Source organism: Pristiophorus japonicus, chromosome 3 (assembly GCF_044704955.1).
Source record: "Pristiophorus japonicus isolate sPriJap1 chromosome 3, sPriJap1.hap1, whole genome shotgun sequence".
In the NCBI taxonomy this organism is placed as follows: domain Eukaryota; kingdom Metazoa; phylum Chordata; class Chondrichthyes; family Pristiophoridae; genus Pristiophorus; species Pristiophorus japonicus.
Window position 1 is genome coordinate 219419083 of NC_091979.1, and position 25662 is coordinate 219444744.

At 43.2% G+C, this 25662-nt stretch overlaps 1 protein-coding gene across 1 annotated transcript in view; it reads right to left on the minus strand.

Moving 5' to 3' along the window:
• Nucleotides 1-2975: 2975 nt before the first annotated feature.
• hells (helicase, lymphoid specific) overlaps nucleotides 2976-25662 on the minus strand; it is a 43015-nt gene continuing 20328 nt past the window's right edge. The window contains exons 12-21 of the mRNA XM_070876288.1: nucleotides 17066-17224; nucleotides 16815-16942; nucleotides 14723-14864; nucleotides 12889-12972; nucleotides 10505-10624; nucleotides 9101-9217; nucleotides 7901-8060; nucleotides 6833-6929; nucleotides 6026-6102; nucleotides 2976-4672 (exon numbers count right to left, since the gene is read on the minus strand). Of these exons, the coding sequence (XP_070732389.1) occupies nucleotides 4575-4672; nucleotides 6026-6102; nucleotides 6833-6929; nucleotides 7901-8060; nucleotides 9101-9217; nucleotides 10505-10624; nucleotides 12889-12972; nucleotides 14723-14864; nucleotides 16815-16942; nucleotides 17066-17224 (1182 nt within the window). The 3' untranslated portion in view covers nucleotides 2976-4574. The remainder of the gene's footprint in view (nucleotides 4673-6025; nucleotides 6103-6832; nucleotides 6930-7900; nucleotides 8061-9100; nucleotides 9218-10504; nucleotides 10625-12888; nucleotides 12973-14722; nucleotides 14865-16814; nucleotides 16943-17065; nucleotides 17225-25662) is intronic.

The window sequence follows — 25662 nt, forward strand, 5'->3', positions numbered from 1 at the left end:
CAATATGATCATGGCTGATCTTTCACCTCAGTACCCCTTTCCTGCTTTCTCTCTATACCCCTTGATCCCTTTGGCCACATCTAACTCTCTCTTGAATATATCCAAAGAACTGGCATCAACAACACTCTGCAGTAGGGAATTCCACAGGTTAACAACTCTGAGTGAAGAAGTTTCTCCTCATCTCAGTTCTAAATGGCTTACCCCTTATCCTTAGACTGTGTCCCCTGGTTCTTGACTTCCCCAACATCGGAAACATTCTTCCTGCATCCAACCTGTCCAGTCCCATCAGAATTTTATGTTTCTATGAGATCCCCCTCATCCTTCTAAACTCGAGTGAATATAGGCCCATCGATCCAGTCTCTCCTCATATGTCAGACCAGCCATCCCAGGAATCAGTCTGGTGAACCTTCGCTGCACTCCTTCAATGGCAAGAACGTCCTTCCTCAGATTAGGACTATTTCTAGGGCCACTTCCTTAAGTACTCTGGGATGCAGACTATCAGGCCCTGGGGGTATATCGGCTTTCAATCCCATCAATTTCCCTAACACAATTTCCTGACTAATAAGGATTTCCTTCAATTCTTCCTTCTCACTAGACTCTCGGTCCCCTAGTATTTCCGGAAGGTTATTTGTGTCTTCCTTCGTGAAGACAGAACCAAAGTATTTGTTCAATTGGTCTGCCATTTCTTTGTTCCCCATTATAAATTCACCTGATTCTGACTGCAAGGGACCTACATTTGTCTTCACTAATCTTTTTCTCTTCACATATCTATAGAAGCTTTTGCAGTCAGTTTTTATGTTCCCGGCAAGCTTCCTCATATACTCTATTTTCCCCCTCCTAATTAAACCCTTTGTCCTCCTCTGCTGAATTCTAAATTTCTCCCAGTCCTCAGGTTTGCTGCTTTTTCTGGCCAATTTATATACCTCTTACTTGGATTTAACACTATCCTTAATTTCCCTTGTCAGCCACGGTTGAGCCACCTTCCCAGTCTTATTTTTATTCCAGACCGGGATGTACAATTGTTGAAGTTCATCCATGTGATATTTAAATGTTTGCCATTGCCTATCCACCATCAACCCTTTAAGTATCATTCACCAGTCTAATCTAGCCAATTCACGTCTCACACCATTGAAGTTACCTTTCCCCAAGTTCAGGACCCTAGTCTCTGAATTAACTGTGTCACTCTCCATCTTAATAAAGAACTCTACCATATCATGGTCACTCTTCCCCAAGGGGCCTCGCACAAGATTGCAAATTAGTCCTTTCTCATTACACATCACCCAGTCTAAGATGACCAGCCCTCTAGTTGGTTCCTTGACATATTGGTCTAGAAAACCATCCCTGATACACTCCAGGAAATCCTCCTCCACCGTATTGCTACCAGTTTGGTTAGCCCAATCAATATGTAGATTAAAGTCGCCCATGATAACTGCTGTACCTTTATTGCATGCATCCCTAATTTCTTGTTTGATGCCGTCCTCAACCTCACTACTACTGTTGGTGATCTGTACACAACTCCGAGTGTTTTCTGCCCTTTGGTATTCCGCAGCTCTACCCATAAGATTCCACATCATCCAAGCTAATGTCCTTCCTTACTATTGCGTTAATTTCCTCTTTAACCACCTCCTTTTACATTCTGTCTATCCTTCCTGAATGTTGAATACCCCTGGATATTGAGTTCCCAGCCTTGGTCACCCTGGAGCCATGTCTCCATAATGCCAATTATATCATATTCATTAATAGCTGCCTGCGCAGTTAATTCGTCCACCTTATTACGAATACTCCTCGCAATGAGGCAGAGCCTTCAGGCTTGTCTTTTTAAACTCATTTTGCCCCTTTAGAATTTTGCTGTAATGTGGCCCTTTTTGATTTTTGCCTTGGGTTTCTTGGCCTCCACTTTTACTTTACTTCTACCCCCATTCTACTTCCCTTTGTCTCCCTGCATAGGTTCCCACCCCCCTGCCATATTAGTTTATCCCCTCCCAAACAGCACTAGCAAACACTGGTTCTGGTCCTGCCCAGGTGCAGACCGTCCGGTTTGTACTGGTCCCACCTCCCCCAGAACCGGTTCCAATGTCCCAGGAATTTGAATCCCTCCCTCTTGCACCATTCCTTAAGCCACGTATTCATCTTAGCTATCCTGCAATTCCTACTCTGACTAGCACGTGGTACTTTTTGAGGTCTTACTTTTTAATTTAACTCCTAGCTCCCTAAATTCAGCTTGTAGGACCTCATCCTGTTTTTTTTAACCTATATCGTTGGTACTTATATGCATGACAACTGGCTGTTCACCCTCCCCCTCCAAAATGTCCTGCAGCTGCTCAGAGACATTCTTGACCCTTGCACCAGGGAGGCAACATACCATCCTGGAGTCTCAATTGTGGCCACAGAAACGTCCATCTATTCCCCTTACAATAGAATCCCCTACCACTATAGCTCTCCCCACTCTTTATCCTGCCCTCCTGTCTACAAAACAGTAACTGTACTTCAAGATAATTCACTGGCTGCTTTGCGATGTCCCAAGGACACAAGGCACCTTATAAATGGAATTTCTTATTTTCTTCATGTAAAGACAAGACTCAGAAAATCAGTCCTGGAAAATGCGTGACAATCATGCAGGACAGAAAGGAGGGAGAGTGAAGGAGACTTAGACAGGACGAATGATAAATAGTTACAGATATATGTGAGGCATAGCGAGAGAGGGACTGAGTGGAAGACAAGCAGAAAACCAGGAAAGGAGACGAGTGAGGGGAAGAGAGTTGCAAGATGGTGTCAAATTTCTGAAAAACACATTTGCACATGAACAATGTTACAGATCTTCCTATAACTGACTTTGCATTAAATGCTAGAAGGTTCACGCTTTTATACAAAGCATCCTCTGAACCCACCATGAACAATGCCATAGGATTTAGGCCAGTGCAGAATAAAGTATCCGATTTTGGATTTGGAATATGGAAAAAAACACCGGTGCTGTGAACAATTCAAAATGTTTATTTCTAATAAAAACAATTTTTTGTACAGTTTATACATCAGCATTCGACACACATCAGGGATCGAAGTTTGAGGAGAGGGCAAGGTCCTGGTCCTAACAATGCTGAAGCATTCTGCTCCTCTAGCTTTTTACAAGCCGGAACCAGTCTCCTATTTGTAGTGCTGGGCATCTATTTGTAGGAAACCTCGTCTAAGCAGTAAAATAGAGCTGCAGTATACAGGTCCTACAAACCTCTTTCCCTGGTATTTTCTGTCGGTCCTGATTTAACCCCTGTGCAATTATCCAAACCCAAATGATTTTAAAGAAACAGCAGCACAACTCTTGCCCAAGGAAACTGACATTTTAGGGGTTTACATTTCTTAATTTACAGCAGGTCACTTGCAATAAGTCACAATCACCGCTAACTAGCCTTTCATTCTGCTCATTTCACACAGCAGCTGCTGCGACCAATGGCACCAAAGTAAAGACAATAAAATCCACACATCCAATTGCTCCCGAGAGCTGGGTTTTCATGATCCCAAGAGCTATTTACTGGAGGTAGCACTCAATGCCAACCCCCATCCCACAGCCCTGGATCCTATATATGTGGCAACATATTGCAAATGGAAAGCAGGGGCAGCAAGCAGGGCTTGGTAAGATTTTCACTTCCATTCTGCTCTCCTGGAATTCTAACTACAACACAAGAAGTGTTTGGGTGAGCAACAGGCCCCATCCTGTGGGAATGATCAAGTTAAACTGGCAACCCTTGGCCTCAAATTGTGCCAATTAACCTGGGGGCAGGGGAGAAGGAACAGAGAGACGAAGAAACTTGGCAGCTATCAAACGGTTTCACAGATTTCACCCCCAGTATGTTCAACATGCAAATTAAAAAAGGGGAAGGGGAGAAAATCTCGCTCTGTGATTTTTAAATCAGAGACTCAGAGCAGCAGGGCCCGGCGACACCATCCCCGGTGCAGATTTATTTTAAAACAATAAAATCAGTCGTGACAAATTGTTTTGAGGGCGAGGTAAGACAATGAAAATGTTTTAAAAAGAATGGTACGCTGCCAGATTTTCCTATTTCTAAGGCAGATGTCAACAACCAATGACTGGTGTTAACTACAAATAAAAGGCACACATTGGCACTCCTGACAAACTCCCACCAAACTGAAGACTGTGTTTCTCTTGAACAGGGCCTCTGCTGAGACCATAAATGTGCAAATATCTCAAGAGGGTAAGAGCGCCAGATACTTATGACAAAGCAAAAAAAAAAGAAATCACTTTATTCTCCCATTCCATCTGGACCATGGTTAAAGGTTTGAAATTAAGCTCATTATTCAGATTCCAGGCAGCAATAAGCCTTAAACTGAAAAAATCTGCATTTGTAAACTACTGTGCAAAAAACAAAATCACTAAAATAAGCCCTGCTTTAAAAATTTTAAACAGGATGGCTTGTCAGATCAATAACCTTAAGAATGCAGACAGATCCTAACTCTGCACTCCACAGTGGCTTTCATGAACTAGAGCTCATCCCAACAGGGGAGAGCAAAACAGGGAGGGGCAACTAATTGAACCTGACTAAAGCGATATCCCCAGCCATCTCTCACAGTTGGATTCCTGCATTCGTGTCATCACTGTCAAGTACTTTGAAAACTTTCTCTTTCTGGCTTTTGATTCCCGAGGTACGTTTCTTCATTAGTTCTGTAAGAAAACAATCAAGTACAACATACATCACACCAGCAATGGCTTATACAAGTTTTCCAAGCAACATTTCAGAAGCGCTGCAGTGCATCCCTCCAGTACCTGTGCAAATCAATACTGCTCCATGCTTACCTTTACAGGAAATTGTTTTGAAAACAATTAAAGCGGAGGGATGTAGGTATGGGGAGTATTTTTCACTTCCCTGCTTGGTCCCCATGTCAGCTGTCGCCCACCCCTTCAAATCTGCCGTCATCACCGCACTCTTCAAAAAAAACCCACATATCCGCTCAGTTACCAAGGCTGCCTACTTCCGCATCACGGGACTCAGACCCTGCCTCACTCAGCTCATCGGCTGCTGAAACCTCATCCATGCCTGTTACCTCGAGACATGACTATCCCAATGCTCTCCTGACTGGCCTCCCATCTTCCACCCATCCAAAACTATACTGCCCGTATCTTAATTTGCAGCAAGTCTCATTCACCCATCACCCGTGCTTGCTGACCTACATTGGCTCCTGGTTCAGCAATGCCTCAATTTTAAAATTCTCATCTTGGTTTGCAAATCAAACATGGCTTCGCCCCTCCCTATCTCTAAACCCCTCCAGTCCTGCAAGCTTTCTAGATCTCTGCGCTCCTCCAATTCTGGCATCTTGCACATTCCCAATTTTATTTCGTTCCACTATTGGCAGCTGTGTTTTCAGTTGTCTTGGTCCCCAAGCTCTGGAATTCCCGCTCTAAAGCTCTCCCCCTCACTATCCTCCTTTAAGATGTTCCTTAAAAAACACCTTTTTAAACCAAGCTTTTGGTCACCTGTCCTGATATCTCCTCCTGTGCCTCGGTGTCAAATTTTAGTTAACAGCACTTTTGTGAAGCGTTTTGGGACATTTTACTATATTAAAGACGCTAGATAAATGCAAGTTGTGGTCATACTAATACTGAGTGATGTGGGGGTAGGGAGTATTGTTCACACCAATACTGAGGGATGTGGGGGTGGGGAGTATTGTTCACACTAATACTGAGTGACGTGGGGGTGGGGAGTATTGTTCACATTAATACTGAGTGACGTGAGGGTGGGGAGTATTGTTCACATTAATACTGAGATGTGGGGGTGGGGAGTATTGTTCACACTAATACTGAGCGACGTGGGGTTGGGGAGTATTGTTCACACTAATACTGAGGGATGTGGGGGTGGGGAGTATTGTTCACATTAATACTGAGTGACGTGGGGGTGGGGAGTATTGTTCACATTAATACTGAGTGACGTGGGGGTGGGGAGTATTGTTCACACCAATATGGATGCTAAATATAAACATTGATGAGGTTGGAGTGTAATGAGCATGTCCGAATACTTACTGAGGAGGTCGCTGCGATCCAGTAGGGTCTGAAGGTCAACATCACTGATCACTTTTTCACTGGATCCATTCACCACTCTGTTGGGAAGATTTATAAAACATTTAGACAAGTGAGGTGTAGAGAGGAGTTGATTGTCTGTACTTAACTAGCAGCCAGCAAATCAATTAGGATCTACTGCATTAAATAGTCAATCAATTAATCAATGCAGCAATTAACGCAAGACTCAAGGTCATATGAATCTGGAACAGATATGGATTTCTTCTGATTGAAAATATCTTTATCCTCTGCCCTAAATTAGTCCCTGTAGAAAATCACCAGAGGTCAAACTTCATTGTGCATCCAGTCCAAACTTTCAGTATAGACACACTTCTAGAGCCTAGCTAAGGACTACTGAGTAACGCTTAGTGTTCACAGGGAAGGAAACTCTATTCCATTTCTTGGAGAAGTGCCTCAATCCAACACAAGTAGGTGCCAGCTCATGCTTTGGGCCTTGTCCATTAACAATTTTTTAATTAGTGAGAATCCCAAGAGAAAGGCCAAGTTCCTTGGACTTCCACACCTTTAAGATCTTGGATAAGAATGAGTCCAGGAAGAAAATAGGAGACCGTGCAATTAATCTTAATTAAAATGGTGTGAATGTAAGGACATTGCAGCTCCAGATAAAAGAGGAAAGTGCAGAGTAACAATGACCACTGGAACAACAATTTGCAGGCGACGTTTTACAGGTACTACAATTTGGAACCTAGACCCCAAGCTGCAAAAAAATCCACAAACGGTTAAGCAGTTTCTATTGCTTATCTACGTTACCTTTCATGATCTCGAGACTTCAGTAACTCCAGCAGCTCTGTAGAATCCAGACAGCTCCTAGACTGCTTCAAGCCTGACTTGCCCCCTTTGAACTTATCTAAACAGTAATTGAGAAAGAGGCACACTTGACCATTCTGATTTGAAACAAATGTCTACAAAGTTTAGAGGATTCAACAGTGCAGTGGTTAGACATGCTCCCTTCATCTTGACAACCTTGGTTCAAATGCAGTCCAGAATGATATGACAAGTCTCTTTGGTCTGCAAGGATAAGTGAAATTTGTCCGACAGTCTCCATCTGATTCCTAGAAGACATGGGCCAACAGGACAATGTCCCTTACTGCTACGCTAACTAAGGCCACAAGATGGCCAATGTGGAATGGAAAATGTCATACTGGTGCATTAAGGAGCTCTTTGGTGGTTGAGATAGAGGCACATCTCTGAATGGAATGTAAAGCTTTGTTTCTAATTTTCTCATGATCAGGGTGAGGGATGTTGGCATTGGGGAAATAGGAACTCTTGGCATTTCAGACACAGTACAGCCAGATTCAGAGTCTACCCTGCCCCAACATGCTTCAGCCCCAACCCAAGAAAAGTACCCTCTACTGAAACAGTATGGCATCTTCTCCATTCCCATAACAGTCTTCCTGTGGGCCCAAACTGAGATGGTCAATTAGGGATAGTTTTGGGGTACACCCATTCCCACTAGAAGCTGGATTCAGACTGCCCAAACACATTTCACATAGGAGCCTTACAGAGAGGTGGCACTTTCATTCCATCAGACGGGCCTGGATTTGAGCCCAGATATCAGAGGCTTAGGACAACATCCAACTCACTGTGCCACCAAATTCCCGTGAAGCTCTCCTTACTCTACCCCAGGTATGTTGTTCATTAATGCAGACAATAGGCATCTGAAATGGAAAGCATTCTATTCTCCAAAACAAAAGCAAAGGATGCGCTGTTAAAGGAAATAAAGTAAATCACATTCACTGAGAACAGAATATCAGCGAGTTGTCAGATGAAATTCTCGTTACCTTCCCCGCCAAGAAAATGTTGCATTTGAACACTAACTTTTATGAATAACCATTTTTTCGAGTCGCCTTTTAGCTGTGGCTTTCTCCACTATCTTCTCATCGATGGTATTGGCAGTTAGCAGGCGATATACCACAACTGGTTTGGTCTGACCAATCCGATGACACCGATCCTGAGCTTGAAGGTCTGCTTGTGGATTCTGGAAAAAAACGAGGAGCTATCTCTCAAGTTTCAGTACAACAGCTCCATCATTCCCCAACTGTCAAGAGTGAACAGATTTGAAATGGATACCGGCTTCCTATTAATGCTAACACTCCACAATGTTGATGCTGTTTCAGTATTAAATAAACATTAATTCCTATGCTAACTTTGTAATGTTCCATCAAAGTGAGTTGCTTAAAAGAGAAACAATTACACATGAGCAGTTGATGACGAGAACAGATCAGGCAATACACACACGACCTGGAAATTGGCTGCAGCTGCTGTTTCTGCACAGATCCACGGGTCTGGCAGTCCTCAAGTGCTTCAACAAGTGGCAATTCTTCATGTCAAGCAATATCAGGCAGTGATTTTACTCACTAGGCTAACAGATGTTACCCTCACATTAAATGTGATCTATGGATATTAATCCAGTATTGAGATCAAAGCAAATACACCCAACACTCCCGAAACCTAATTTCAAATGGCTGCATCTGTGAAGAGGTGCTTAGACAGACAATCAGCATTCAAATTTCCCATTATTCATGACATCTTCCTGAAAATTCTTGTGCTCAGGAGGAGGGATGTCACTCAGTTCCTTATTCCAAACACTTTGCAATAATAGTGCAGAATACAAATGGATTCTATGCAGTGTGTTATAGACCACCACTCTGGTCACCAATATGATGTAGGAAAAGGCAGGTAAGTACCCTTCATTGACACTGAAATCAGCATCTCAAATTGCTCCCAGTGCCACTGACAGACCTCTAACCATCATTACTTCACTCTAGCGTTCAACAGCTCAATGTGTGCTCTCTGCAATGCAAAAGTCACAGTGAGCAGCCACAGAATGTGCAGTGTGAATGGCGTACAGTGTAAAAACAGATTCCAAATGAGAATACAAACTACACTTTACTGATCAGCTACAGCCGATTCTATATAGTGCACAACAATGTTGCTCAACAATCAAATAGATGGTCATGGGATCAACACCAAACTCACCCAGTGGCTCCAAAGGGACTATCTGGAAACAGTACTTACCCAGTCACTATCATATATAATGACCGTGTCTGCTGCTGTCAGATTAATGCCCAAACCTCCAGCTCGAGTGCTCAGTAAAAAGATGAAGACTTCAGGATCTTTGTTGAAATTGTTTATCTAGAAAAAGAACCAGAGGCACAGAGATTATAAACAAAGCCTCTACATTTTGCTTCAGACCATTGCCCATCAAAAACTCATGCTGGTGATATTTCAAGCTGTCTGCAAACTAAATCTAATTTCAGACCAAAAAACAAAAACAAGGAAAGATAATTCAGCATTTTCTCACTATGTTTCTAGCACATCGACAAGTTGTTGGGGATAACACTGGGAAGGCAGTATTTAATTTCCCATCCCTGGTAACCCCAAGGGCATCAACAGCCCAACATAAGTGTGGGACTAGGTCACACGCAGGTCAGACTGGGCACATTTGGGGGGGGGGGGGGGGGAAGAAGAGAAGCAGGTTCAGAGGTCAGACGGGGGTGTGGGGGGAGGAGAGAGACAAGTTCAGCAATCAAACAGAGTAGGGGTGGTGGGTTCAAAAGCCAGACTGAGGGGGGCGGTAGGTTCAGAGGTCAGACTGGAGAGGGTGGCAGGGTTAGAGGCCAGACTGAAAAGAGGGAGGGGCAGGTTCCTTTACCTGAAAGACATCAGCAAACCAGTTGGATTTTTCTGCCAATTCAGCAACTTTCCTGTCATTTTAGTTTCCTGATGCCACCTAAAAATTCCTCAATTGACTGAATAAAGTTTTGTAATTGATCAGGTAGAATATGAATTCAGCCTCTAGGTTGCTTTTCGAAACCAAGTTCCATAGATTTGCTCTCTTCACCCATCATTGCAGCCACCCCTCTCCCCACCAAATAAAGCAAAACTCCGAAACATCCACCTAGTCTCAGGTTATACATCCCTGCCCACTTATTTTCCTTCGAATTATATTTCCAGGCTCCCAGCAGCCCAGGAAGCTTCAAACATCACACAGCAAGCTCTCTACATCGATCCCTGTAACTCTCGGTCCCATTCGATCACCTCTATCTGTAATTAACTCCCCCAGTCTTATTTCAATTCAGTTCCTTTTTATTTTTAAAATGGTCTGGATTGATTTATTAATTGCTTTATCAGAGTGCCCCTTCCACCTAGTTGGTATTCTAGGAAATATTAAATATCCTTTTTATCAAGTCTTGATCATATCCTGTGCTGCCTACAAACCCAGGAACTGAAATCTCTTAAGTAACAAAGAAGTTTGCATTAAAAAAAATCTCATTTCTTTGGTAGCATTTGCCATTTCCCAGTGTTAAAAGCAATTGTGTTGGTTTAAAGCAGAATGCAGAAAGCCAAGATATAAAATGGCTTTTAGCTAGTCTTCTGACAGAATTGAGATACCAGCTGCAACCTCTCAGGGGAACGTACATTTTCCTCACGCATAGCATAAGACATGGAACCATCCAGCCGGCTGTACTTGTAGTCCCTCAGGTAGCAGTAGTCCATCAGTATATCCAGCATCGATGTCATTTGAGAAAATATCAGCACCTGTTAAAAACAAATGAGAGAGTCCTCAGTCAGAGCACAACAGCGTGCCAGCAGTGGCTTCAGGCTGAAGATTTGGAGATGTTCTAGGGGAAGTTAACTGTTAGCTTGAAGTTAAGTTTTTAAAGGAGGCAGCGGCATCATGCAGCAGCAGGGATAACGACTGGGGAAAACAGGCAGGGAATGGACAAGCTCCAGAAGAGTGATATTGTAGCTCAAATAGGATATGCACCAAAGTGGGTTTGTGCTGAGTGGAATGTGCGGACACAGCAGGGCTAAATCTGTAGATATTCTTGATGACTAATTGCATGTATGATTGTCAGCTTTCATTTGGTTTTGAAAGATTCGCATTTGATTTGATTGGTGTCTGGTTGAGCTTCAACGGTGACGGAGGATAATATTGGGCAGCCTTGTGGCATGTTTTTCAGTTCTTGAGACAATTTGACATGGGGATGGAGACTCTGTGGGTCTGACAAGCCCCACGTGTAAATGACATTACGGACTTTATTACGGAGAGTTAGCGACAGGTCAAGTCATGTTTAATATTGAAGAGGAGCAGCTGAAGTTCTGGAAGGTATTGCAGAGATGCCAAGCTTTTGTCTTTGTTTGACAATATTTATTTGTGGATACCAACAGATCTTGCTGTTGCAATTTAACCAGCAATGACACAGCACTTAATAACAGTGCTTCCTAAATCTGCAAGTCCACAAAGTAACACAGAACAAACCAACCAACAAACAAAGTGCAAAAAAGGACTAGGGTCTCTGGGTTTTTCTAGGATCAGGCAGTCAGAGTTTGAGCTGCATATTGGATACGTTCGATTTACTGCACTCTCTTGTTGCTGCTTATCTGTTACTTTTAATGAACTTGTTCCACAGGTTATAGTCTACATCACAATCTGAAAGAGAGTTTATTCTTCCACTTCCCAAAATCTAAAAAAGGCTAAATAAGGCAACAAGGGTTCCTGTTCCTCTCCTGAACTTACTACATTACCAGATACTTGGCATACACCGGAGCAAGGGGTGCTTACAGCAGTGCCCTTGACACTGACCAGAGAGAAATATCTGAGTAAACCAAACAGAAATATCCCAGAGAAGCCCTTTTCCCCCCCCAAAAAAAATCAACATGGATAGCAAGCACATGACAGCTCCAAATAGATCAGTGGGCATGGAATATTGAGTATTACTTGTAAAAATAATAGAAAAAGTGGCTTGGTGAGAGTTAAAAGCAGGCTTGAGTTTCATTCTCTGCCACCTAGGTCCCATGGCTATATCACTGCCAAGCTGCCAATATCGGCAAGCCACAAGGTGACATTTATGATCAAAGAGCAACAGATTATAAACGATTTACATGGAAATCTGTGTTATTAAGAGTGACATTTCAAAATAGGTCATACTTTAAAAAAAAAAATCACTCAAGGTTATAAACTCGTTAAATTTCTCAATTTACTCTTGTAGCCTTTTTTGCTCTCCAATTACACTCACAGCTTTGTTGTTTTCTCTACACTGCTTCTGTAATATGCCTTTTACCATTAATCCAAGTCGAGATATATTTTTACACTCTCCGATCAAGCCACTTGTGATGGGTTGCAGTTAATAACTTGGGTCATGGGGTTACTGTTTCCCAAGACTTTGGTTCCTGCAGCGAATTTCAGTTCTGGCCGAATCTGTCAGCATCAATGATCAGCCACTTATCTTCGAGTTGGGGCTCAGTCTGATGTATACAACATGCCGAGCTGGAGGGCTTCCACTCTAAATTCATACAGAATGGAACATGTGGGCAGTAGCAGCAGTCATATTTCAACAATCAATCATACACATTTACCCAACTGGGGTGCCCTGGAACAAGTGTGTCATGCAAAATCACATTGAATGATGCCTGAAGATAAATTTACCCAGATACATCTCTGCTCACTGAGCTTGCACATAACCCAAGGACCAACTGAAAGAAGCAAATTCCAAGAAAGCAATGCTTAAACCCAGGTCCTAGTTGAAAGTAGGCTTCTGGAGGCAAGACTCACTGGACTGATTTACAACACACCACATTTCAACTAGCTTCCAGCCACATCCCATCAGTATCTGGGAGCAACCTTCCACCTTTGAGATGAGTAAGTTTTGGTCAATCTTGTGGCCACTGCTGGTCTCGAATAAGCAATTTGATTGCCGGCTTTTCCTACCTGCCTTGATTTGAGTGAATCAGCATTGTTCAAAGAGTGATTATTTGAGCTGAATAGAAAAGCATGTCTCCCTAAACATCAGTCAGATCACCTTGTGCCCTCTTCTGCTGAGTTCCGGCAGCATTCGGTCCAAAATGAGAAACTTTCCTGCACTCTTCACCAACTCTTCATCTATCTACAAAACAGTTTGAAAATGTGCATCAATGCAATTATCTAAAGAATGCACGAGTTAAACTCAACTCTACACAGGTTTATGGATTCAAATAAAATCTCAAGTGAAACGAGAAGTTAATAAGTTATTTACAGGAAAAAATTGACGATCATTGGTTTTACAATTAGGTTTATAGAGTACAAATGCAGAGATAATACTAAACATACACAGGTCACTGGCTAGGCCACAGTTAAAGTAGTAAGTCCAGTTTTTGAGCCCCTTATTGCAGGAAGGATCTCAAAGCCATGGTGAGGGTTGAGCCAGATAATATCTGGAATGAAAGGCTAGAGAAACGGAGGCTGTTTTTAAACTAGAACAGAGTAGGTCAAGAGAAGATTACAGAGAAGTTTATTATGAAGGGCTCTGATAAGATAAAGGGGAACGAGTCAGTGAGTCAATAACTAGATGGTATAAATTTAAGATCCTTCATGAAGGGAGAGGTTAGAGGAGGCCCTACTCAAAACAGTGAGGAGGAACAACCCATTCTAGATTCTGAAAGGGAAGTAGGTAGGTATTTTATAAAGAAAACATTTAAAGGATGTGGGCAAAAGGGCAGAGGAATGGGACAGAAAAAAAATGGTTCTTAACCGATTTCGCTGGATAAATTTACAGATTTGAGTGGCGAATTAGGAAACACAGATTTCCTCCCAAATTCAAAAGGAAAAAACACCCCAGATTTCCTGCTCTTACCAAAACTGGTATTGAGACGTGGCACATTGCACCCGTGAGGCTCGCAGGCACATTGTGCATTATGCTGACCCTGGATGTGAAGTGCACACATCTTTGCAGGGAAATAAATGAGTTTGCATTTTCTGCTGCGTGGACGATATTCTTTACACTGCAGCGACCATCGGTCTTCCATTCCTAGTAGGGTATGTCAACAAGCACAGCAGTGCACTGACAGTCACCACACTGATTGAACTCCATTTTCAGGGTACTATCAATCAAGGTCAGACTCTGGTCACACACCAAAGCAAAGCAAGATCACAACATCTTCTGGGCATAATCTCCAACTATTATCTCACTACCACAGTGGCAGGAGCCACCACAACAAACATAGATTCTTCAATTTTACTTTTAATTTAAAGAAACATTATCTAGGGGGGGGGGGGGTAAAAACCTGATAGTGAGCCCTGTAAAATTTGTATTCATGATCTGTGTACACAACTATGGGTTGTCAAATAGTTTTGACTATTTAAAAAAATCCTTGCTTATTTTCTTCTGTTTCAGTGATCTCCAAAATTAAAATTATTTTTAATTGAAAATATTAGGGTTTCTTGAAGTTCAGTTCCCCCCGATGATTTTCTACAGCAAAAATAAAACTCGTAAAGAATATGGGATTTTAAACTGGCAATAAAAACGCGACTATGAATTATACAGAACAGGAAGGCCCCAGGTTCAAATCCTGAGCAGGGTTGTAGTAGCTGATCTCAGGTTGGACAGTAATATGGGTATAACTGCCCAGAGGGCCTTTGGGCTAGGAAGGGAAAAGCAATGTGGGACTCTGCTCCTGCTGACAATTGCACACAGATATGGGGAAAACCCAACCACCATGTCCCAGACAGTCAAATAGCCCGAATCATATGCCAGCACAGATCATCACCTTCAGAAGCAGAGGGGAGTTTGGGTTCAAAGTGGGTGTTAAGGGAATCACAATTTGATAAGAAAGAGGACTCGTGGCTGTTGCAGAAGAGATTTTGCTTCTGATTTTCACCTTAAACTCCTGGGTTGTGGAGTCCAGTGGGTACTCAATTAGGTATGGGTGGTTACAGCATTTCCTGAGCAGCATCAACACATTCTGCAATTTCAAGTGGATCTCCTTATCTTGCGGGATATACACATCCAACACAGGCCTGCTGAGAAAATAGAAGAGATTGCAAGTTACTTAAGGACAGCCAAGTAGGAGGAGAGAAGTTTATCAGCAGTGTCAATGGTGGCACTCACCATATAGGTCGTGGGTTCACGTCCTACTCCAGAAACTCGAGCACATAATCCAAGCCGACACTCTAGTACTGAGGGAGTGCTGCAGTGTTGGAGGTGCCGTCTTTCAGATGAGATATTAAGCCTCAAGCGGACGTAAAAGATCCCATGGCACTATTTCAAGAGCAGGGGAGCTCTCCCAGTGCCCTGGCCAACATTTACCCAACACCAAAAACAAATTATTTGATCATTTACCTCAGTGCAGTTTGTGGGAGCTTGCGGTGCTCAAATTGGCTGCTGCGATTCCCTACATTACAACAGTGACTACAATTGAAAAGTACTTCATTGGCTGTGAAGTCTTGAGGCTGTGAAAGCCGCCGGAGAAAAATTGTCTCTCGAGTCTCAAGAGGCCAAAACCGGAAGGGAGGCTGTGGTAGCTTGAAGGCCACTGCAAACCAAAGTGCCACTGGCCTACAGTTTATATATTCTTAAGTAACACATAGTATTACATATCTCACACACTGTTCTGCATGTAACACAAGCCGTTATTTAGAGCCACACAGGCACTGAAGGACCCAGTTCAATACCGATCCTAGCTAGGGCTGCTGCAACTGGTCTCATTTTTGCTGGGAAGGGGGAAGTGATTTCACTCTTGGTCATTAAACCCACCAACGATCACTGCTGAGTTACGAGTGTAGAAAATTCTAGCCACCCACCCACAATACACAGAATAGATTCCTGTTAAAGGCAATGAAAATATTTTTATTAACTCATTTTCAAAAGAGCTGGAGAAATATTCAGCATTTTAAAAAGGATTGAAGGTTACTAGGAAATGTCACTGTTGGTATCAATGCATGAAAGCATACTGCTCCATCTGAATTGGAGAGGGTAAAGTAAAGAGGAATGAGACTTTCTACTGGTCACTAGTCCAGTTCTAATGCTTCTCCCACCCACCGCTACCAAAGGCACAGAGCCTTACTGTGCGGCAGCCCTCCTCTACCTCACCCAAGTTTCTGCCTACACCATGAGCATCAGCTAGAGTACCTGGCCATGGGAATACCACTCAAGTTTGCTCCGGTCTTATCCAATATCCACACATGCACTTTCCAGCAGATGTCATTGGAGAGCGACCAGAGACCTCGGCCAATTTTGCCTCCCCCAACCCTATGACTGAGAACTCAGCTGCAGCATTCCAAATGCTGCCACAGCTGAGAGCAGCTAACACGGCTCAAATGTCTTACTGTGTGGTCTGGACAGCTTAGCTCCGCACTAGGCAGTGCTTGGACCCACCCAGGCACTGGGGGAGCTGTCCTGCCTATTCTGAATGCTAGCACTCTGATCAAACTCTAACATAACCAAAGAACACAGACCAGATTTTTTTGGGGACGGGGGGTGGGGAAAAGGAGAATAGAATTTGTATTTATATAGTGCCTCATCACATCAAGAAATCATAAAACACTTCACAACCAAATGAATCAACATGTCGGTGAATGCAGTACTAGTTTTTACACAGCAAGATCCCACAAACAGAAAACAAAATGAATAACCAGCTAATCGGCTGTCACTGAAGGAGGAATATTGGCAAAAATGCGGAGGATTTCCTGTTCCTTTTCAAATAGTGCCATCAGATCCAGACCACATACGCCTGAACCATCAGGAGTTTATCGTCTCACCTCAGACAGTACAGCACTCCTTCAGGACTATATTAAAGTGCCAGCCTAGATTAGGTGCTGAAGTCCTGGAGTGGGGATTGAACCTACGACCTTTTGACTCCGGTGACACAATGTGAACAGTTGAGTCAAACAAACAATAAGTATCAAGTGGTGGTAATGTTCAGTTTATTGCGATTTGGCCCATCAGGTAGACCCACACCCTTAGTCACCAACCTCGGCTCGTGGGCATCCTGCTGCATCACAGCAATCATCTTCTCCAAATCATCATCATAATCCACTTGCTTCCTGCTTCGACGTTTCGGCCGACCTGAAGAGGTCAGCTGTGGCTTCTCCTGCTCGGGCTGTTTGGGGTTGGGGAGGGGCGAGACAACACGCAGCAAGATCAAAACCTCAGCTTCATAATACAGAGAAAATACCAACTCAATGAACTAGCTCCGCATATTTTTTTCTAAATGCGCCCTCACCTCCTGTCCCAGCAGTGTTGTGATGGTCTTGTTGACTATGGCGGTGTAGAACGACTCTTGTTTTTTGCTCAGAGGTGCGTAAACCACAAGCTCCCGTTTTGGAGGAATATCCAGAGTGACATCAGATTTCAACCTCCTCAGCAGGAACGGAGTCAGGATCTGTAACACCAAAAATAACCCTTCCAGAATTCAACAACCACCATTGCTGGACAGCAAATTTCCCCAGGAGTTCACCACTTATGGGGATTCCACAGGCGTTAGGTGAACTGCTCTTTTCATCAAGGCAACAGCTAGCTTCAGTCAAGCACTCTTGGGTCAGCTACCCATGGGTCTGGACTGGGCATAAACCCTGGTCTCAGCTGAAAGGAAGGATACATGCAAATCTCCCAGGGCATTTCTCAATGCAAGTCACAGGCAGGAACATTATATCATGTAAAACACGAAGCATTACTGAAGCTTAGAGCCATGTCTGTTTAAAACTGGGAGAGTTCACTTACAAGTCAAGGCAGAGGCTGCAGATACGACAACTCCACATCGTCCGCATACCCGACACGAGACTCCCAAAGCGCTCGACGCGGAGCTTCGACATGGCAAGCGAGCCCCAGATGGGCAGAGGAAATGTTTCAAGGACACTCTCAAAGCCTCCTTGATAAAGTGGACATCCCCACCGGCACCTGGGAATCCCTGGTCCAAGGCCGCCCAAAGTGGAGGAAGAGCATCCGAGAGGGCGCTGAGCACCTGGAGTCTTGTCGCCGAGAATAAGCAGAAAACAAGCGCAGACAGCGGAAGGAGCGTGTGTCAACCCAGGCTCCCCGACCACCCTTTCCTTCAACCACTGTCTGCACCACCTGTGACAGAGACTGCAGGTCCTGCATTGATCTCCTCAGTCACCTGAGAACTCACTTTTAGAGTGGTAGCAAGTCATCCTCGACTCCGAGGGACTGCCTATGACGATGATGAGTAGGGAGTGTTCCTGCATTCAAAATTACTTTCTTTATTCTCGCCCTTTTTTTTTTACTTTCCAGTGAATTACTCTGAATTTTCAGCAATTATTTTGGAAATGTCAGTCTAATTTCCCTTTTACATTTCAACAACTAGTCCTAGACTCTGAAAAACTTGTATTTGCATAGATTTTTATTATAAAGAAACATTTCAAGGTACTCCAGAGGATAGAAAAGAGCCGAGCAGAAGATGGTTCATGAGAGTGGGCCAAAGATAGTCAGAAAGGTAGGTTTTGAGGAGACAGGAAGCAAGTAGCAAGATGAAAGAGTTGAGGAAAGGCATTCTGCAGGATGCGCCAAGACGACTGTGGAAGCCATGTCAGCAAGTGAGGAGCGCAGAGTTACAGAACTGCAGAGTATAGGCTGAGACATAATAACAGAGGAGGTTAGAGGTGGAGTGAGGGGAGGCGGGAGGCAGGAGAGAGTGCCAGGAGACAAGGAGCCAGTGAAGACAGAGGGATGACAGATGAGGAAAACCTTGTGCGGGACAGGATGTGGGTGGCAGAGTTTAAGTCAAGTTAAGAGTTCAGGGAACACTTTGGAAAACCAGTGAAAAGGGTTTTTGAGAAGGTGAATCTTAAGGTAGAAGCAGCATAGATGTTTCCTTAATGTAATTTTGCCTTTAATAAAGTTTTATGGATGCACAAGTCCTTCATTTGTCTCATAAATAGACTAATCTATTTTGTTAGCTCCTTTTGTTAACTCCTATTAGAAACAGAAAATAGGAGCAGTAGTAGGCCATTCGGCCCCTTGAGCCTGCACCGCCATTCAATATGACCATTGCTGATCCTCCATCTCAACAACATATTCCCGCTTTCTCCCCATATCCCTTGACGTCTTTTGTGTCTAGAAATCTTTCTATCTCCTTCTTAAATATATTCAGTGACTTGGCCTCCACAGCCTTCTGCGGTAGAGAATTCCATAGGTTCACCATCCTCAGTGAAAACATTTCTCCGCATCTCCAAATATATTCCAGTGAAAAAGAAGGGCGGCAAGAGAAGAGATAACCAGCCGTGAATAACCAAGGAAATAAAGGAAAGTATCAAATCAAAGACCAATGCGTATAAGGTGGCCAAGGTTAGTGGGAAACTAGAGGATTGGGAAAATTTTAAGCAACAGCAAAGAATGACTAAAAAAGCAATAAAGAAAGGGAAGATAGATTACGAAGGTAAACTTGCACAAAACATAAAAACAGATAGTAAAAGCTTTTACAGATATATAAAATGGAAAAGAGTGACTAAAGTAAATGTTGGTCCCTTAGAAGATGAAAAGGGGGATTTAATCATGGGAAATGTGGAAATGGCTGAGATCGTAAACAATTATTTTGCTTCCGTCTTCACAGTGGAAGACACAAAAACCATGCCAAAAATTGCTGGTCATAGGAACGTGGGAAGGAAGGACCTTGAGATGATCACTATCACTAGGGGGGTAGTGCTGGACAGACTAATGGGACTGAAGGTATACAAGTCCCCTGGTCCTGATGAAATGCATTCCAGGGTATTAAAAGAGAAGGCGGAAGTTGTAGCAGATGCATTTGTTATAATCTACCAAAATTCTCTGGACTCTGGGGAGGTACCAGCGGATTGGAGAGCAGCTAATGTAACGCCTCTGTTTAAAAAAAGGGGGCAGGCAAAAGGCAGGTAACTATAGGCCGGTTAGTTTAACATCTGTAGTGGGGAAAATGCTTGAAACTATCATTAAGGAAGAAATAGCGGGACATCTGGATAGGAATAGTGCAATCAAGCAGACGCAGCATGGATTCATGAAGGGGAAATCATGTTTAACTAACTTACTGGAATTCTTTGAGGATATAACGAGCATGGTGGATAAAGGTGTACCGATGGATGTGGTGTATTTAGATTTCCAAAAGGCATTCGATAAGGTGCCACACAAAAGGTTACTGCAGAAGATAAAGTTACGCGGAGTCAGAGGAAATGTATTAGCATGGATAGAGAATTGGCTGGCGAACAGAAAGCAGAGAGTCGGGATAAATGGGTCCTTTTCCAGTTGGAAATCAGTGGTTAGTGGTGTGCCACAGGGATCGGTACTGGGACCACAACTGTTTACAATATACATAGATGACCTGGAAGAGGGGACAGAGTGTAGTGCAACAAAATTTGCAGATGACACCAAGATTAGTGGGAAAGCAGGTTGTGTAGAGGACTCAGAGAGGCTGCAAGGAGATTTGGATAGGTTAAGCGAATGGGCTAAGGTTTGGCAGATGGAATACAATGTCGGAAAGTGTGAGGTCATCCACCTTGGGAAAAAAAAAACAGTAAAAGGGAATATTATTTGATTGGGGAGAAATTACAACATGCTGTGGTGCAGAGGGACCTGGGGGTCCTTGTGCATGAAACTCTTAGTTTGCAGGTGCAGCAGGTAATCAGGAAGGCAAATGGAATGTTGGCCTTCATTGCGAAAGGGATGGAGTACAAAAGCAGGGAGGTGTTGCTGCAACTGTATAAGGTATTGGTAAGGCCGCACCTGGAGTACTGCGTGCAGTTTTGGTCACCTTACTTAAGGAAGGATATACTAGCTTTGGAAGGGGTACAGAGACGATTCACTAGGCTGATTCGAGAAATGAGGGGGTTACCTTATGATGATAGATTGAGTAGACTGGGTCTTTACTCCTTGGAGTTCAGAAGGATGAGGGGTGATCTTATAGAAACATTTAAAATCATGAAAGGGATAGACAAGATAGAGGCAGAGAGGTTGTTTCCATTGGTGGGGGAGACTAGAACTAGGGGGCACAGCCTCAAAATACGGAGGAGCCAATTTGAAACCTAGTTGAGAAAGAATTTCTTCTCTCAGAGGGTTGTGAATCTGTGGAATCCTCTGCCCAAGGAAGCAGTTGAGGCTAGCTCATTGAATGTTTTCAAGTCAAAGATAGATAGATTTTTAAGCAATAAGGGAATTAAGGGTTACGGGGAGAGGGCGGGCAAGTGGAGCCGAGTCCACGACCAGATCAGCCATGATCTTATTGAATGGCGGAGCAGGCTCGAGGGGCTAGATGGCCTACTCCTGTTCCATGTTCTTATGTTCTTATGTTCTTATCTCAGTCCTAAATTTCTACCCTGTATCCTGAGACTGTGACCCTTTGTTCTAGACTTCCCAGCCAGGGGAAACATCCTCCCCGCATCCAGTATGTCCAACCCTGTCAGAATTTTATATATTTCAATGAGATTCTTCTCAACTCTAGTGAATATAGGCCTAGTTGACCCAATCTCTCCTCACAAGACAGCCCTGCCATCCCAGGAATCAGTCTGGTTGAACCTTCGCTGCACTCCCTCTATGGCAAGTATATCCTTTCTTAGGTAAGGAAACCAAAACTGCACACAATACTCCAGGTGCGGTCTCATCAAGGTCCTGTATAACTGTAGGACATCCTTGCTCCTGTACTCAAATCTTCTCGCAATGAAGGCCAACATACCATTTGAACAGAAGAACATAAGAAATAGGAGCAGGAGTAGGCATATGGCCCCTCGAGCCTGCTCTGCCATTTAATATGAACATGGCTGATCTGATCATGGACTCAGGTCCACTTCCCTGCCCGCTCCCCATAATACCATATTCCCTTATCCTTGAAGAAATTGTCTATTTCTGCCTTAAATTTATTCAATGTCCCAGCTTCCACAGCTTTGAGGCAGCGAATTCCACAGATTTACAACACTCAGAAGAAATTTCTCCTCATCTCAGTTTGAAATGGGCGGCCCCTTATTCTAAGATAATGCCCCCTAGTTCTAGTCTCACCCATCAGTAGAAACATCCTCTCTGCAACCACCTTGTCAAGCCCCCTCATAGTCTTATATGTTTCAATAAGATCACCTCATTATTCTGAATTCCAATGAGTAGAGGCCCAACCTACTCAACCTTTCCTCATAGGTCAACCCCCTCATCTCCAGAATCAACCTATTGAACCTTCTCTCAACTGCCCGTATAAGTATATCCTTTCGTAAATATGGAAACCAAAACTGCACGCAGTATTTCAGGTGTTGCCTCACCAATACCTTGTATAACTTTAGCAAGACTTCCCTGCTTTTATACTCCATCCCCTTTGGAATAAAGGCCAAGATTCCATTGGCCTTCCTGATCACTTGCTATACCTGCATACTAACCTTTTGTGTTTCATGCAGAAGTACCTCTAGGTCCCACTGTACTGTAGCACTTTGCAATCCTTCTCCATTTAAATAATAACTTGCTCTTTGATTTTTTTTTCTGCCAAAGTGCATGACCTCACACTTTCCAACATTATACTCCATCTGCCAAATTTTTGCCCACTCACTTAGCCTGCCTGTCCTTTTGCAGATTTTGTGTCCTCCTCACACATTGCTTTCCCTCCCATCTTTGTATCAAACTTGGCTACATTACACTTGGTGCCTTCTTCCAAGTCATTAATACAGATTGTAAATAGTTGGGGTTCCAGCACTGATCCCTGTGACACCCCACTAGTTACCAGTTGCCAACCCGAGAATGAGCCATTTATCCCGACTCTCTGTTTTCTGTTAGTTAGCCAATCCTCTATCCATGCTAATATATTACCCCCAACCCAGTGAACTTTTATCTCGTGCAGTAACCTTTTATGTGGCACCTTGTCAAATGCCTTCTGAAAGTCCAAATACACCACATCCACTGGTTCCCTTGTTCGTTACATCCTCAAAGAATGCCTGCAAATTTGTCAAATATGACGTCCCCTTCATAAATCCATGCTGACTCTGCCTGACCAAATTTTGCTTTTCCAAATGTCCTGCTACGGCATCTTTAATAATGGACTCGAACATTTTCCCAACCACAGATGTTAGGCTAACTGGTCTATAGTTTCCTGCTTTTTGTCTGCCTCGTTTTTTTAAATAGGGCATTACATTTGCAGTTTTCCAATCTGCTGGGACCTCCCGAGAATCCAGGGAATTTTGGTAAATTACAACCAATTCATCCACTATCCCTGCCGCTACTTCTCTTAAGACCCTAGGATGCAAGCTATCAGGTCCAGGGGATTTAACTGCCTTTAGTCCCATTATCTTACTGAGTACCACCTCCTTCGTGATTGTGTTAAGTTCCTCCCCCGCTACAGCCCCTTGACTAGCCACTGTTGGGATATTGTTTGTGTCCTCTACCGTAAAGACTGATACAAATTATTTGTTCCGAGTTTCTGCCATCTCCATGTTCCCCATTACTAATTCCCCGGTCTCATCCTCCAAGGGACCAACATTTACTTTAGCCATTCTTCCTTTTTATATACCTATAGAAACTCTGGCTATCTGTTTTTATATTTTGTGCTAGTTTACTTTCATAGTCTGTCTTCCCTTTCTTAAATCATTTTTTTATTCATCCTTTGCTGGCTTTTAAAAGCTTCCCAATCTTCTTTCTCCCACTAGTTTTGGCCACTTTGTATGCCCTTGTTTTTAAATTGGATGGCCTTGTTTTTAATTGGATACCGTCCTTTATTTCTTTAGTTAGCCACAGATGGCTAACTTTTCTCTTACACCCTTTCCTCCTCACTGGAATATATTTTTCTTGAGTCTTAATTTCTTGCTGTACCTGCATGTTAACGTTTGTGTACAAGGACACCCAGGTCCCTCTGAACACCAACATTTCCCAATCTCTCACCATTTAAAAAATACTCTGCTTTTCTATTTTTTCTACCAAAGCGGATAACTTCACATTTCTCCACATAATATTCTATTTGCCGTGTTCTTGCCCATTCACTTAGTCGGTCTATATCCCCTTGAAGTCTCTTTGCATCCTCCTCACAACTTACATCCCCACCTAGCTTTGTATCATCAGCAAACTTGGATATATTACATTTGGTCCCCTCATCTAAAATCATTGATACAGATTGTGAATAGCTGGGGCCCAAGCACTGATCCTTGCGGCACCCCACTAGTTACAGCCTGCCAACCCGAAAATGACCCGTTTATTCCTTCTGTTTTCTGTCCGTTAACCAATCCTCAATCTATGCTCGTATATTACCCCAATCCCATGAGTCCTAATTTTGTTCAAGTGTGGCACTTTATCGAATGCCTTCTGAAAATCCAAATACACCACATCCACTGGTGCCTCTCTTATCTATTCTACTAGTTACAACCTCAAAAAACTGAGATTTGTTAAACATGATTTCCCTTTCATCCATGCTGACTCTGCCAATCCTATTATTATTTTCCAAATACCCTGTTGCCACGTCCTTAATAGATTCAAGCATTTTCCCTATTACTGATGTCTGGCTAACTGGTCTGTAGTTCCCTGTTTTCTCTCTCCCTCCTTAAACGGGATTACATTAGCTACCTTCCAATCTGCAGGAACTGTTGTAGTATCTATGGAATTTTGGAAGATGATAACCAATGTATCCACCATCTCTATAGCCACCTCTATCAGCAGCAGTTATGGGGCACTGAATTTTGGTACCACTGTCCTGGAGCGTGGCAGTATGGTGAAGGGAGAGCTTGGCTTTGGTAACACTAGCAGGGTCTCAAAATCTGGAAGAATTGAGGGGGGCTCCTAGGGTTTGTAAAATATTGTGGGCGGGGGGGGGGGGGGGTGAAGGGGAGGCTCCCAAGGACTGGCAGCAGTAAGGAAAGGTAGATTGTAAATTAGTCCTGCCGACTTGCTCACACCTCCAATTTATTCCTAATGATCTAGGATCCATTGCCATCTTAAGTTGGGTTTTGCCACTGAACTAGTACTGTATTTTATGATTTTTACAGATCCCCGAGAGATCAGAAAGGGGGGGGGGGAGGCAGTGGGAAGAATGCAGAACAGGTCCAGGTTGGGGTGGCTCAGAAAAGGGGATGGTGGAGTTGGCAGCCGTGCATAGTCATTCAAGGTGAGTCATGAACTTGAACTCTCGGCCCAAGGCCATAAACCTAAATGCAGTTTGAACAGGAATTCGGCAATTTTATGTAAAATAATTGCATAATTTCATTTATACATTTTTTACTTTTTTACTTTTTTACAAACTGAACCAAATTTCCCAGAATACTTGATATTTTTTTTCCCCTCAGCCTGCCGACTACATGCTAGTTTTAACCGGCAGGCACACCTTTTAACCGGCGTATAGTCAGCAGGCAGAAGAAAAATCATTGATGAAAAATATCTGAGCAATGTGATTGGTTCAGTTTCTTTTTTAAAAAATCTATTGGTAGATTTTTCTGTCTAGTAATCACTGAATTCTGCTTGGCTCAGGGTTCGCTTTGTTTATATATTTTGGTTGCATTTCTTAGATATAGAGTTGCGACTTGCTGAATATGAAATTAATTAAAAAGTGAGGGGTCTGGCACAGGAAATGTGATATGACAAATAGGAAATGCACACTACTGTAGGTGTTCTAATATTTAAAAAAAGGAGGCAGACAGAAAGCAGGAAACTATAGACCAGTTAGCCTAACATCTGTCATTGGGAAAATGCTGGAGTCCATTATTAAGGCAGCAGTAGCGGGAAATTTGGAAAAGCACAATTCAAATCAAGCAGAGTCAGCATGGTTTTATGAAAGGGAAACCATGTTCAACAAATTTGCTTGAGTTCTTTGAGGATGTAACGAGCAGGGTGGATAAGGGGGGTGAACTAGTGGATGTGGTGTATTTGGATTTCCAGAAGGCATTTGAT